General features: G+C 40.7%; 4 protein-coding genes across 4 annotated transcripts; 2 read left to right on the top strand and 2 right to left on the bottom strand.

Moving 5' to 3' along the window:
• Positions 1-4103: 4103 nt before the first annotated feature.
• Positions 4104-6752, bottom strand: LOC135168636 (heat shock protein 75 kDa, mitochondrial). Its single transcript, XM_064133018.1, has 6 exons — positions 6595-6752; positions 6070-6494; positions 5835-6001; positions 5654-5763; positions 4362-5545; positions 4104-4302 (listed from the first exon to the last, which is right to left on the bottom strand). Exons 1-6 carry the CDS (start codon positions 6707-6709, stop codon positions 4201-4203), a joined length of 2103 nt encoding a protein of 700 aa, XP_063989088.1. The 5' UTR covers positions 6710-6752; the 3' UTR covers positions 4104-4200.
• Positions 6753-6804: 52 nt separating this feature from the next.
• Positions 6805-9927, top strand: LOC135168642 (UDP-galactose translocator). Its single transcript, XM_064133026.1, has 5 exons — positions 6805-6961; positions 7377-7470; positions 7898-8017; positions 8144-8358; positions 8464-9927. Exons 2-5 carry the CDS (start codon positions 7452-7454, stop codon positions 9112-9114), a joined length of 1005 nt encoding a protein of 334 aa, XP_063989096.1. The 5' UTR covers positions 6805-6961; positions 7377-7451; the 3' UTR covers positions 9115-9927.
• A 130-nt stretch (positions 9928-10057) lies between these two features.
• On the top strand, positions 10058-12421 carry LOC135168643 (transaldolase). The gene is made up of 5 exons (XM_064133027.1): positions 10058-10233; positions 10883-11006; positions 11299-11538; positions 11624-11749; positions 11811-12421. The coding sequence occupies exons 1-5, from the start codon at positions 10137-10139 to the stop codon at positions 12220-12222; spliced, it is 999 nt and encodes a 332-aa protein (XP_063989097.1). The 5' UTR covers positions 10058-10136; the 3' UTR covers positions 12223-12421.
• A 67-nt stretch (positions 12422-12488) lies between these two features.
• LOC135168641 (methyl farnesoate epoxidase-like) lies at positions 12489-15674 on the bottom strand. The gene is made up of 8 exons (XM_064133025.1): positions 15128-15674; positions 14759-15056; positions 14495-14683; positions 14033-14219; positions 13839-13953; positions 13443-13623; positions 12845-13104; positions 12489-12734 (listed from the first exon to the last, which is right to left on the bottom strand). The coding sequence occupies exons 1-8, from the start codon at positions 15207-15209 to the stop codon at positions 12550-12552; spliced, it is 1497 nt and encodes a 498-aa protein (XP_063989095.1). The 5' UTR covers positions 15210-15674; the 3' UTR covers positions 12489-12549.
• Between the last annotated feature and the right edge of the window lie 17 nt (positions 15675-15691).

Genomic DNA, 15691 nt, shown 5'->3' with positions numbered 1-15691 from the left:
CCACCAGATTTTATGATCGGTAAACTTTAACCGAAAGATCCAATTCTCCTCAGCTGTTGAGTTATTTCCGAGGCCCCCATTTACGATCATGGCGCAAGGATACAATTACGTGCTGGGGCATTAAGTCCTGAAAGTTACAGGAGATATAGTGTTACCATTAATCTATTATCAATAACTATTTTACTCTGTTGATTGTGCACTTGAAGGAGTGGTAGCCAGATACTCTCAGCCATTATGTCGCCGGTGCACAGTTAGGGGGTAGGGGAAGGGGAGGGAATGCATGAAGTTGATCATGAAGGTGCAGTGGCAGGAGAGGGAGAGATCAGCGACAGTAACGACGGCAATAACAGTTGGCCATGCTGATCGTTGAAACGATTCCGCATTGTTCTACATCCTCAATAAATGTCGTTACTGCGCCATATACGACCTGACGGCAAGATTTAACTGTCAAATATCGGATCTGGTGACTTCAGATTTTTTAATTAGGGCTCGTGGTGGAAGAAGACAAACGCCACGAGCGGCGAGATTTTTATAAAAAAATTTCAATCACCTGCAGAGACGTTGATTAAAGAAATAAAATGAAGACACGTTCGATGATCGCGAAAAAAATTCATCTCCACTCGAAAAATTTTCCTCCTCATCCATAAATGTATCATGCAATCATGGAATTCATAAACCCCCTCAAGCCCTCCCCCGCACATTACTTGAAAAGGGTCAAACGATAAAATGCACGTGTTGCCCCACCCCCAGTATTCGGCGTGACGTTGACCGTCTGACGTGACACGAGTCCAAACTACTTAGTTATACCTCTTACCCCATTTATCCCTCATCGAACAGACAAAACCCCCTCTCCCTCGACCACAAATGTATTACAACCCCCAACCTACCGGAGTACACCTCCACATTTCCCCGAAAACAACCCCAAACCGATCCTACGGTCCTAACCCGCCAATAACTCCGCAAAACCCCATCCCAAAAGAATTTGCAATTCTTTCACGATTTCCTACTGAACGAATAGACGAAATCCCACCCCAAACCGATTTGTTATTAATGGAGAGATGCGGTAATCGACGATATAGGCGTTTTGGGGATGAAAATCGTGGGTGAAAAAGGGGGATAAAAAAAATTACACAACCAAAACTGAAAAAAAAAATCCCTTTCATTTGCATGACGCACGACAAATCGGTTTTTCCCTCCTACCCACATGCACTCACAGTTCAGTTGCTACCCCTTCCTGCCCGCTCCAAATACCGACTGGCGAAGAGCCACCCCCGTATGAGTACGTCGTTCTCACCGTCATATTTTCGGTCAATATATGGCCGACGCATAAATATCTCGAATAGGCGTAAAATCGAAATACCACGGAGGTTTGCATCGCCGCACGGAACAATCTCCCTCACCCTGGGTATTCGCAAAATATATAATAATAATGTGGGTGTGAAAAGTGGGCTATAGTACGGGGTATTAGTAAATTTTTACTGAAAATTGATGTGAATATTTTAATGGAATCACCCTAAACCCTTTCGTCCCTCGGAAATACGTCGGTTGAGTAATTTTTTTGAAATTAATTCCCCGACAATGGGTTATTAGCTTATTGGGGGATGTGAATATTGCAGGGGATTACGTCGATGGTTTAATGCCCGAAGTAATTAAATGTAGCTGTGATTTTTCAGGGGGATTAATCAGCGCTTGCAGGGGGAGGTAAATACGGAGGTGACGGTTTTTTCGGGCGATGATTATTGTCAGCGGGGAAATCACGAGATTAAAACAGAAAATAAGGATAATGGGGTGATATGACTCAATTATGCCGAGTTGAGGTTTTTTTATTGGTGGGTAATTGAATAATTAGGCTGATAAAATTCTGGGAGCGCTGGACGTTTATTGCAGATACTGATAATTATTGATATTATGGTGCTGCGGGAAAATTATATTTCTGATGCGACAACAGAGATTCTCTATAAATTCAAGAGAATGCTGTTAAATATCTGGGACTTTTGTTTATCAAGCTTCTAAATTTTTTAAGGCTGCTCCAACTAAATAATTGGGTCTTCATTTTTTCCGTAAAATCCCTCAAAATTATTGTATCAGGATAAAACCCTTGACTTCATTTTTTATGATAAGAATACATTCCATAAGTGATACCGGCTCTTATAGCAGTGATTTAAATTGTCTGTAATTTTTTCCGGTACGTAAATAATCGTCTCAACAGCATCCAGCGCTGCCTATCAGGGTCTCTCGTTAGTGGGCGATTTTCAGTCCTCGTATGTTCATTTATTTCCGATCCAAAGCCCGATACCATGAAATATTTAAATGCATCCCAGGCGAGGGCTTGGCAGGAGTTGAGCGTGTGTCTTCATCATATCTCGTTCTCAAATGCGATAATAATCGCTGCGGTACGTGCATATGTGCACAATGCAAACGTAATTAAATGAATATACATGTCGTTGCTTTGATAACGGGTGAAAGTCTTTCTCTCCCTCTCGGGACGACATTCGCCGTCTCGTTTCCATTCATCATGTGCACAAGCAGAATTGTATAACTGTGGATGAGGCATCGCTGGAGTTTCGCCTTGTCGATACCCATTGAACCGTTAGACCGATGTGCCAACCAAACGAGCGAAACTGATACACCAGCGGCTGTATTTCGCCAGGATTCACGTAACGGTGCGCTTCGTTTCAGGAATACTTCGTGCAAGGCCAAATGTCGTATGTTGGAGTCAAAGGATAGTCACTTTGCCGCTGGAATTGAGTTAACTCACTCATCCCCTTCGGTAGTTTTCCCATGGTATTATTCTGGTTGGGTGATAGGGGATTTTCGGGGGAAGGAGACATGGACGATCATAATTGCATTCTATTTGCATTCTCTGAGAGAAATAATTTTCTATCGGACTCGGGATTTTTTTTATCCATCTTTTACGTAGATATTCAAACACAGAAAGATTTATGATAATTTTTTGACCCTTCGATGCAGAATTTATTAACTGAATTGGAATTTTTCCCTCATCTTTTTCGATTTTTTGATTTTGTGATTGACGGGGCGTAAACCGGATGTTATCGATTGCTCCAGGGACTCTCACAAAATAAAAAAAATGTCAATCAGATGATGACTCCGAGAGGCGCCCATAAAACCGTAATGGTAATAGGAAGGAGAAATACCCTTTGAGATAAAAACATAAATAAACGAATTTTTTATCCCAGTGCACCTGAAAAACTTCTCCGAAATAAAGGATTCTCCTGGTGAAACAGGTGGCCGGTGGTTCACCTTGAGCGTGAAAAAAAATTACACCTGTCCCCTGTGGTCATGCCCAAAAGATTGTACCCTTTGTTGCACATCCAGTCGTGGTCCTTTATTTTCTTTATTAAACTCCACCAGTACCTCGAAAAGGTTTCACATCGAGTTACCGACTAAAACGAACTGAAACGACAGTTGATGACACTTTTACTCGGCGGAATGTACGTCAGATGATCAGCGGCGTGGAAATTCGAAACGGATAGCAAAAAAACCAGGAGAATAAAATATACAGTAATAATAATTCTGGACTGAAGCTCGTTTGAGCATCAGTTGTTTCTCGCACCCTCTGGAGCACTGACACGACGAGTTAATTGCCCGTGAAATCAAGAATGTTTTAGTCGGCGTTACAATTTATCGTCGGTAGTCTGGAATACGAGAGCACAAAGGATCTTGTACTTTTTATATTGCGCCTTTTTTTCCTTCTCCCTTTTTTTTTAACCCTGGCCACATCATCACCGACAAATTAACGGCTTAAGTAATGGCCGGTATAATTCCGGGGAAAAAAGAGAAATAAAGGTTGAAAAAAAAAGGTGGAGAGAAATATCAAAGAGAAAGTCAGAGTTACGCCGGGAACGCAATGTAGGTGGAAAAATGTTTCGACAATTACTGCTTGGTCCACTGGGAGATCAGAGACGCCCATCTCAGCCCAGTTTTTGACCGATATTCCCGAGTCTACGAGAGCTAACCGAATTTTTGTAGTACAATTTTTGGTAGCGCTCAGTTCATTCGCAAAAAAAATGATAAAACGTTAATTTGCCCCATCGTTTTCCAGAACAAAAATATTGAGGCCAATAAAAATAAACACTCACTACTGACCAGTAAATTCGCCATTTATTTAATACACTTATATACAGAACAGAATCCCCTTACATTTTCACATGAGATGTTCACCTAAATGAAGACGAATAATTAGTGCTTCTCCAATGCCTTTGTCAATAACTCGTTCATGGATGTCAGCAGGATTCTTGGGTCTTCAACGAGTCCAGCTCCCACCATAGCAGCCGTGAAGAGCTACATAAAAAATATTTAAATGAAAATAGTCTGCGGTTTTTTGAAATGTATGAAATTACCTGTTGGGTCAATAGTTCGGCCAATTTAGGGTCTGAATCAATCAGCGTCGTCAGTTTCTTGATGATTGGATGATTGAGATTGATCTCGAGACGTGGCTGGAGTAGATTATACCTCGTTTCCTCATTTAGCTGATGGCTCTGGGTCCTGATGAAGTGTCTGGCACTTGCCATGTCCTGGACTGTGATGACACAGGGATGAGATTCAAGACGATTTGTCGTTCTTACCTCAGACGCCTTCTTCGAGAGGACGCTCTTCATATAACCGAGGAGAGTATCGACTTCCTGTTTATTTATCGCATCGATTGTGCTCTCCTTCGTAGACTCCACATCATCCCTCATTTCTTTTTCCACTGATGTGAGCGAACGAGAGCCAAAACGACCCAATTGCATGAGAACTAATTCGTCGTATGGCTCATAGCAGAAGAGGACCTCATAATTTCGTTTTTTGAAGGACTCGTAGTAAGGGGATTGCTCTGCTAGTGTTCGACTCGGAGCAGACAGGTAATAAATATGTTTCTGATCTTGTGAGAGCCCCTCGGAGTACTTGGGCAAGCTGACCAGCTCTCCAGCTGGCTTCGCCGACGACTCGAATCGGAGGAGTTTGCCAATGGCTTCTTTTTCGCTTTGATCATGACTAGTGACAATTCCCTCCTTCAAGAATAGTCCATAGTCCTTGTAAAATTCATTATATTCGTCCGGTTGTTTCGTCGACCTTTCGTTGAGATATTTCAAAATTCTTGCTGTTAGAACAGCCCTCAATTTACTGATGAGAGCACTATTTTGCAATAATTCACGACTCAAATTCAGGGGAATATCCTCGGAATCAACAACTCCTTTGACGAAACGCAACCATTTTGGTAACAGATTATCAGCCTTGCTTTTGATTAAAACTTTCCTGCTGTAGAGAGATATCCCAACTGATGTATCTCTGCTGAGCTCAAAAAGCCCTGGCTTATCATCTGGGAAGTACAACAGTGCTCTAATACTCAGAGGCACGTCAGCAGTGTAATGAAGGATAAATCTAGGTGCATCGTATGAGTTTGAAATGAAGCGATAAAATTCGGCGTGCTGCTCGGCTGTCACTTCCTTCGGATCAAGCATCCAAATTGGCTGGATTACATTCACACGTTTGCCATTCACATAGATTGGACTGCCCACAAAGTTGCTGTACTTCTTGATGATCCCTGGAGTGGAATGATCAAGGAAGGAGTGGATTAATGCATAAGTGGACGTAATAAATAATTCCAGAAAAATTATTGACGCTTATTCCTAATGAAGAACTAGATTCTTACGGTTAATAGTTTCTTCATCACTGAACTCCCTAGAGTCGGCTTTCAGGTGCATCACGATTTTAGTCCCTGGCTGAACCCCATCTGCTTGAGATATATCGTAAGTGCCGGCCCTGTGAATGAAATACGTCCTTCACAAACCTGATATTTGGATTAACAAAAAAAAACAATAATCAATAATCACCCAGAAGAGGACCAGTGGAGACCTTCGACATTCTGTTCATAAGACTTTGTGAATACTTCAACCTTGTCAGCAACCATGAATGCACTGTAAAATCCCACTCCAAATTGTCCAATGATACTGGCAGAGTCTCCTGCTGCCTGTTTTTCCTTCAACTGTTCCAGGAACGCCTGTGTTAAATGGAAATAATTAAATGAAGAACGGAAACCGTTGTTCAGTATCCTCCAAACAACTGTACCTTCGAGCCAGATCGTGCAATAGTCCCCAGGTTAGACACCAACTCCTCTCGAGTCATTCCAATTCCTGTGTCTTGAATTGTCAATGTCCGATTCTGTTTGTCAGTTACGATGTGGATCTCCAGCTCTCTGTCTCCACCTTCCTCAGGGGATAAATTCTTACTCAGCCTGAGGTATCGTAATTTCTCGAGGGCATCACTGGCGTTGGATATCAATTCACGAACAAACACCTCTTTATCGGAATACAAGGATTTTGCGACGATTTCCAAGAGCATTCGAGTCTCTGATTGGAACTCATGTTGTGCACTTTCACCTGTCGGTTTTTCGGTGTTTTTGACAATGTTATGGTACTCCACGTCTGTGGCACTCTCAGGAGCAGCTTGGGAGGACAGGAATCTCGCATTTCTCAACGATAACGACGACAGTCCTACGAGTATATGCATGGTTAACCTCAAACACGACTTCGTCTTTGTACAGATTATTGTTGATGTTCGTTAACAGTGAATGAACCTGCGAAATTCGCGTACCTGGTGATCGTAGCAGTCGGCTTTCAAGGATTCCAAGTCTGTGGCTGTAGTTAATGGACTTGGAAAACAATTTTCCTAATTTTATCGCATGCCGGACTCTGCAGGCAGCCGCCATTTTTACGTTGACTAGCTACTGACCTCTGTGTACCACGGACGAAACCCTCATACCCTGCAGGTAATACCTGTCGGCTAAATACATACGAATCTTCATGTCCCCTCCAATCGCCACCTCACCAGAAGTTTTATGGTACATGTGACATTATGCTTCGACATATTGGAGTCAATGTTGATTGGTTACTCCGCAAGACACTGCCTGGTTGTTGATCCCCTGTCAACGTGGATATTTAACCGAGTAATTTTTCAAAAAGTGAGTGTAAATAAATTGAATACATATTTATCATCACGTTGGAATGTGCCATAACCTATGAATCTCATGACTGTCATATTTGACCGGTAAAATTAGTTATTAACTGGGTTTTTATGCCACTGAGAAATGTGTACGTCGGCGAGAATTAAATTCCTCGAATGTGTGGGGCAACATGGACCGGCTAGAATATCGATTAACATCGCAATTCATCACTCAGAATTGATCAATGCAAGAAAAATAAATATCAATGATAGAATGAAATCGTGAATAATTTTTCTCTCAGCATATAGAGCACAGGTCATCAAAATAGAGCTCGATTTTTAAGTCAATATGTCTCAATCACAACTTCAAGCAAAAATAATAAATTTACAATCTGTATATTGAAAAAATTGTTTTCATGTCGTGCGGTCTTCAGAAATGATGTAATTAGAAAGTCTCGAGGAGCAGAAGGATCACTCAACTTTAGTAAGACTGAGAGATTTGTGACAAAATGAATAAGCATCAGAACAGTGAGTATTACCTTGTAATTTACTTTATTTTTAGTCGAATTGAATTTATTCAACTGCTCAGTTGAATTCAATTGATTTTATGGAGCAGGGAAGAGGCAATAGTTGACGAGTACGAAAGCTTCATCATAGATATCAGTTCGAAGGCAATTAAACAATCATTAACGGCTGGCTATAATCTATCAAATGGAATCTTAAGTAGTTTTATGATTTTCATTGTCTGAAGCTATTTGTAATAGCTATTCAATTCTCCGTAGCCCATGAGTTCCAAAAAACTCTCAGACATTTATGAAGAATAATTAAAAAATTATATTCTTACAATGTTTCCAAGTTTTTTATGGTTTCATAGAGATCAAATACTTCAGGGAATATTTATGAACCACTACACAAAGGACTTCACTCCCGATAATTAAATTATCATTTTTTTAAGCCAATGCCCAGACGCTGAAGTACATCAGCTTGGTCACTCTGACGCTACAAAATGCATTGGTGGGTCTCAGCATGCGATACGCCAGGACCAGATCTGGTGATATGTTCCTCGCATCCACTGGTAATTATCCACCAGTCACATTTAAAAATTCCTTCTTTCTTTATTTGGATATAAACCCTTTGAATTTTTTGGGCCATCCAAAGCTGTGTCAACAGCCATATCTTATTGACAATATTCTCATTCCAGCTGTGGTAATGTCAGAAGTTGTGAAGTGTGTCACATGCCTCGTCATAGTGTTTTTCGAAGAAGGGAGTCTACGAAAATTCATCAATGTGCTGCATTCGACGATTGTAAAAGAACCACTTGATACTCTCAAAGTTTGTGTACCTTCGTTCGTTTATTTAGTGCAAAACAATCTTCTGTACCTGTCAGCATCGAATTTAGATGCAGCAACCTACCAGGTATATTCATCCTATTTTTTATTTTGACTTGCAAAGTTTTTTTTTCACTGAGAATGGAATTCAGTGGACATTCTAATGATCTCATCACTTCCTTTGCATTTCTAGGTAACTTATCAGTTGAAAATCTTGACAACAGCCTTCTTCGCTGTCGTAATTCTCCGGAGATCTCTTCTGAGAATTCAATGGAGTGCATTAATCGTACTGCTGATAGGAGTTGTCCTCGTTCAGTTGGCCGACAGTGGTCCCACCAAGGTTGCATCTGGAATCGAGCAGAATCGTATTCTGGGCTTCTCAGCAGCGCTGATAGCCTGTTTTCTCTCGGGTTTTGCCGGAATATATTTCGAAAAAATCCTCAAAGGTTCTGACATCTCCCTTTGGATGAGAAACGTACAGTTGAGTTTATTGTCAGTGCCAATTGGATTAATCAGTTGTTGCGTGACAGATCGTGATGTTATAGTGAAGCAGGGCTTTTTCTTTGGCTATGACTGGTTCGTCACTTATTTGGTTGTCCTACAAGCAGGTGGTGGACTTATTGTCGCAATGGTAGTCAAACACGCTGATAACATACTCAAAGGTTTCGCCACATCTCTAGCTATCATTATCTCCTGCATTGCGTCAATTTATTTGTTCAATTTTAAACTCACATTTCAATTTGCATCGGGCGCTGTGCTCGTTATTTGCTCTATTTTCATGTACAGTCATCAGCCTAAGCCAAAACAAATCATTGATAGGCATACGTTGTTGGAGAAAATTTGAGATGAATAATTCTGTTTATTTGAGGGAAATTTTATATTTGTTAATCAACTACGAAAGTATGGTATTACAAGACGTTGAGGAGATAGACAAGAGATGAAAGAAAATTTATAATATTTTATTAAGACATGCGGTGCAGTGAAATTTAATGTTTTATTGTGGAGGTTGAAATTTCACAGTGTAATATTTTTATACGAGTGAGTGAATGGGCCATCTGTGTGAGAATAATTATGGTTTTAGGTCCGCGTATTTCTGGTGTTCATTCCAATGGGTCTTAGGCTCGATTACATGGGACATTCCATTCAACTTAGTTATCTCAATATTTTATATTCAATAATGGGTTATTGGCGTAAACGCGGGACTTATTCGTTTGCATAATAATGAGATAAATAAGTTGTCACAGGCATTATGTACCCGACTATTTTTCACAGACTTTTAGACTAGAATTCGTGTATAATAATTATTGAAAAATGGTATATTCCGAGGGGGAAAAATTTTTATCATTTCCATTTCTTATTTAGTTTATTTGCCAATTCCTCGGAGCAATCGACTGACTGAATGACGAGGGGATTCTACATCGTGAACCTCTGATGACGTGTACTCAATAGTTACTAGGTATTCACCCAAATTTAGACTTAAAACCCAAAGTATTAAAATTGTAAAAATAATGATTCATTGCTGTATCATTTCGATCAGAAATTCAACAGTTTCGGTGACTTATTGGAGATGGAATGTCCCACACACTATCACGATTGCACTTAAGATTAATTTTGTATGAACTATTGAAGGCATTGAATAAAATCACATTTCCTTTCACTTTGTCACTCATATTCTTTTAAATTCCCGTTTGAAAATCTCCCGGGGGGGAAGTAGATAGTGGAGTGACCTCGAATTTATTTGGACGTTGGTAGTACTGAAGTATCTCGTGGTTTCTTCTATTTCCATTTTCTCAGCCGAGGCCGATGCAGTGCTAGTCAGCCGATAGCGTGAGTTTGATCGTGAACACGAGTTAGGACGCACAAAAAATGACTACTCCAGTGTGTAAAAAAGCGAAAATGAGCAATTCTTTGGAGCAACTTAAATCACTGACAACTGTTGTCGCTGATACCGGTGATTTTCAAGGTAAATAACAATGTTTTGGGACTATTCTTCAAATTTTTGTTGGCTTTCTCGAGCGGGAAATGCCGAGTGATACGGGTCATAGGCGAAGGTGATTATCATTGACGCTTTATCGTGAGCGGGAGGTGACCTTCAACGTATCGTTTTTACTTCTCGATGTTTTTTTTATTTACGATCATTCGATCGTGAGCTATGATTTTTTGCGGTTCGATTATTACTGCAAGCGCCATGCGCTTGATCGAGTTATTTTAAATGGTCACCCGCCAAATTTGAATGATTCAGCATAATGGAGCCACCTCGGAGTCACTCATTAGACCGAAAAATATAATTTAAACTTTCCTTAATCTATCCATTTCTTCATAGACGACTAGAATTAATTTTACAATTTTTGTAAAGGTCATTTGTGCAATATTGATAATAATTAATTGTGCAATAATTATTGGAAATCCAGAACAGTTTTCAAATTGGAATAATCCATGAAATTTAGTTTAATTTGAATTGCTTATGTTTTTTCTATTAGCCGTAATGTCATCGCATGACGAACTGACGATTGCAAAATTTATTGATGACGGAGGACACGCGATTTGTCCGAGACAGGGGATAACCTTCACTTGACGAAAAACAAAGTAATGAAATGCACTTTTTTTTTCAGCTATGGAACAATTTAAGCCGACTGATGCCACGACAAATCCCTCACTCATACTGGCTGCCGCTAATCAGAAGAAATATGCTCATTTGTTAGATAAGGCCGTTCAATATGGAAAGAAAACAGGAAGGTATTGTAGTTTTCAAATAAATTATTCACTAGTAGAGCGACGAGATTAGATCAGGTCATTCTGCCTGGGTCGATCGATCGATGAATGCGAACAGGAGAGTCGATACTCACGAGAACCTGAGAAATCATGAAATTGTCGTTCCACTACGAAACGGTTTCTGTAGAAGGTACGAGCTGAGGAATGTAGAAACCTTCAGTAAAACCTTGGAATTGGACGGCGAGAGAAATTTTCTCATTGAAAAAATGTTAATAAAATAGATAGTCAATCGATTGGATATCCTGATTGTTTATAGCACTCTCGCTGAGCAAGTGGAGGCTGCCATGGACATGACCTGCGTCCTCTTCGGTCAGGAGATTCTGAACATAATCCCAGGGAGGGTCTCGACTGAAGTAGATGCCCGACTGTCATTCGACAAAGAAGCCAGTATCGAGAAGGCCAAGAAGTTGATTTCTCTGTACGAGGAGGCAGGAATTAGCAAGGAGAGGATTCTGATCAAGCTCGCATCTACCTGGGAGGGCATCCAGGCGGCTAAGTAAGGAACTCGTACCATTGCAGCCAGTCGAATTATCCTGTCAATTATGCTATTTACTCATGTTCTGTGTGGTTGTCTTATTCAGGGAATTGGAGGAAAAGTATGGGATTCACTGCAATTTGACACTCCTTTTTAATTTCGCTCAAGCAGTCGCTTGTGCTGAGGCTGGTGTCACTTTGATTTCACCATTCGTCGGACGTATCCTTGATTGGTGAGTTAATCCTTCACTTTACTTGAAGAATTAATTAAAAAACGATGGAATTTCATTCTAGGTACGTGGCAAACACAGACAAGAAGGCATATGAATCAAAAGAAGACCCCGGAGTCATATCAGTAACAAAAATCTACAACTACTACAAGAAATTTGGGTACAAAACAGTCGTCATGGGCGCATCCTTCCGCAACATTGGTGAAATCAAAGAGCTGGCTGGCTGTGACTTCTTGACAATCAGTCCGAAGCTCCTGGAGGAGCTCGAGAAGAGCCAGGAACCCCTGAAGAAAGCACTGAGTGTGGAGACAGCTAAAAAGTGCGATTTGCAGAAGATTAGCCTCAAAGAGGCGCAATTCAGATGGCTTCTGAATGAGGACCAGATGGCCACTGACAAGCTCAGTGATGGCATCCGTAAGTTCGCCGTCGATATGAGGAAACTTGAGAAACTCCTCCAGGAGAAGATTCAGGGCTAAGCCGGTCGTGCAAGGAGTGTCAGAGAGGTGAATGTTTTATACCTTCAGTGTTTTATTTTTCAAAACGTTTAGATGCATTTTTGTACATTCCTTGTTGAATATTGGGGCTTCAATTGCCGCCGTTGTACAAAGATCGATTTTTTGAATTATATTATTGTATTTGAAATAAAGATGAGAACACTTTGTGGAGTGGTTCTAATGGTGAATTGTTTGTGGGGGGTTCCTGAGAGTTTTATTAGCATTGAGGCATTGATTCGTATGAAAACAACATTTTTATTTGATTCTTGTAACAATCCTAAAAATAAATAAAATATACAAGTTTGAGTGCTATAATGGTCTGGGAGTTACGATGATATCAAAAATAGGGGGAGAGAGTGTGAAACCGTCCATTCCTTGCATTGGAGGTGCTCTGTGACCCGGAGGGAGTGAAAATTTGAATTTCTGAAGTAAACACGAGACAAAGAGGAAGTGACTATTTCTCGCTAGACCTTCGCCCAAACATTTTCTCCGACCTAGAGTGAGAAATGGATATTTAATATTTATTCGTCGGAAGTTCTCAGAGACATAAAAAATGATAAATTTTTAATTGGAATTATGAAATGAGCCATGAAATTTTACCAACCTGCCCCGAAAGGCACAACCCAAGGATCAGCAATGAATTGATTATTTTCATCGATAAATCTCTCCGGCCTAAACACGTCGGGATCTCCCCAGTGATCCTTATCCTTGTGGACACTCATTAAATTCGCTAGAATCATAGAATCCTTCTTGATATTGTAGCCCTTGAGCTGAGTGTCAGCGACAGCTCTGTGTGGAATCGAAGTCGGCCCAATATTTGCCAATCGCAGAACTTCCGCGAGTGTTGCATTCATATAAGGCAGCCTGAAATTCCAATTACCCCCTCAAGCGAAATTTCGAAAGAGAATTGCAAACAATTCCGCAATTCTCTCTCCTCAATAGTGGAAGTGCACGAAGAGAAAACTCAGGGAAAAATTCCGGTACTAGAAATTGTTCCAGACATTCCTTGAAAATTTACCTTCACAGTAGAACTTTTCGCAACTAATAGTTTTTAATTTCTTTTACACTAAGAATTTTCGTGAAGATAACTAGGGCAAGTGCTAGAGTAATTAGACTGGGAAATTTTCCCAGAAGTTCGGGGAAGAATTTCCGTACAAACTAGGAATTTTTCTCCCCGTAGGAAGGAACGGGAAATGTCTTACGAGGGCCGAGCGGCTACTGATGGTAAATTTTCTCTTCCCAATACTCTATCCAACTCCTCCTGCACTTTATCTTGCACTTCCGGTATAATCGCCAGATATCCGATGGCGAAACCGATGCTATTGGTCGTTGTATCGACTCCTGCACTGAAGATGTCTTTTATGAGAGCCACGAGTTGCATTTCTAAAGCAGAAAATAAGTTGCCAGCTCATTAGAAAAATATAAGGACCTGTTACAATATTTCTTCACTTGTTGTCCGTTCGAGTGAGAGAATAATTACCTCTCATATCGCAAAAAAATTGTAAAAGGCCCAGTGGACTATATATTACCATTTACCAATGAAAAATAAAATAAATGACTTACAAAGTAAACTGTAAAATTTAATTCGGAAATTTTACCGTTGAACGTCGAGTTGGGGTCCCCGTGTCTCGCCTCGATTTCCTCCAGATACACATCGATCAAGTCCCTGTGAACCCCGGATTGACGTGTCTCTTTGTGTGACCTTACCTCATCCTTAAAAAAAGCCTTCTTCTAACTATTGATGGATGAAAGCGAGTTAGATGTTTCGAGATTTTCTTTGAACAATTCTTACAGCAAAGAATGACCACATAAGACGCAGTCTTTCCGTAATGGCTTTGTAACCCGAGAATTGGGGTGCTATGTGCCTCAGAAATGGGAGATGATTCAGCAAACCCCCGGAGACACTGGATTCTTTCACAGCCGCATTCAGCATCTTTAGGGTTTCTACTAATTTTGGGTCGCCTTTTGATATATCGTACCTTCATTGCATACGGAATATTAATCGTTCTGTCTGGGTGAATAAAATCCATCTGTCCACGTGCTTTCACATGCTTCTGAATGCTTTGATGTATAAAGACGAATAATTACAGTAAAAAAAATCATCCCGTGTAAACTAAAAATTGAAATGCATAAAATTTTTTAATTGAACTCCTCCGCTTCTGAGTTGGTTCAGTGAAGTGGTATAGATTTTTTGGTACAAATTATTCGTCTTTGAATCTACACATCGCTTTCCAAAAATAAGCGAATGCACTACCTTAAGCCACCAATCAAAGACCAGAGGCTATTGAGAACAGCTAAAGACGTGAATTGGCTTAAATTCTCGATGACTCCATTATTTGCTGCTTCGGCGATGACTTTTACCAGGTTCATCGCATCCTCCAATATCAGTTCCTCCATGGTCTGAGTCCCCCATCCAAAGTCCTTCAAATTTCTCAGAGAGAATCTGAGAAATCATAAGTCAGTTCATGTGGTCGATTCAATTTTCAATTTTCTGCGGATATATATTTTTTTTCCCTACCTTCGCTGATCATTCCAAATTTTTCCATCAGTAAATAGGACCCCTCGTCTCTCCCCCATAGTTCTGTGAGCAAATATGAAGCCATTTGGCCTGCCGTCGAACTCCTGTCGGCTTAGCATCTCCATAACGGCCTCCCGGCCGGAAACGATGATCAGCGGATCTGCCAGGCCCAAACGTAGTCCCACGACTGGGCCATATTGCTCTGCCAACTGACACCACGCGATTCCATGGGAACCAGTTTGTTTTACCAAATTCCGAACGTCCAGAATATTCCCAACAAATGGTAATCCACGAGGTCCTGGAAAATCACGCAATTGGAATTTTCAAAATTTTCTTTTTCCTGAGGAACAGTCGGAAAATGTGAATTACCTGGGGGAAAATTTTTGGGTCTGTACCAATCCATGAGAACTTTAATCACACAAACAATGAGAATTGCAGAAATAATCCACATGATGACAACAATTTTATTCGCAATTCCTCCAACTATATGTGGAAAGATTCTTCTCTGTTGGACTCTTTCTCTCCGATGGAGACAGGAGTCAATTTTTTTCGCACAATCTCAACAATCTCTTCTGCCCCGACTGTGTCTCGTTGCCGGTCACAACAAGACTGTCTCCCAGAAAAATTCACCAGTGGCGAGAACTTCATAACAGAATGAATTCCTTTCACCCGAGATATTGGTAAAGAGTTCACCCTATCACGGTTAACTGCCTCCAAAGATTCGCTGTGTGCACACGCACACACCATTCATCTCGTATCGGGCTTATTATTGCATACTATCGTCAGTGATTAGTGTATTTGAGTAATGGCCAGGATGGCTGCGGGTTCAGCGCCACTAGCCGGTTTTATCGCAAAGGGATCGGTGAAGAACAATTTTTAAAAAATCGACCTCACGAATTGAAAATACCCGGTACCCCAATTCCAATCGTTTCT

Source organism: Diachasmimorpha longicaudata, chromosome 13, assembly GCF_034640455.1.
Source record: "Diachasmimorpha longicaudata isolate KC_UGA_2023 chromosome 13, iyDiaLong2, whole genome shotgun sequence".
NCBI classification, from domain to species: Eukaryota; Metazoa; Arthropoda; class Insecta; order Hymenoptera; family Braconidae; genus Diachasmimorpha; species Diachasmimorpha longicaudata.
This window is presented reverse-complemented; position numbering and strand designations above follow the sequence as displayed.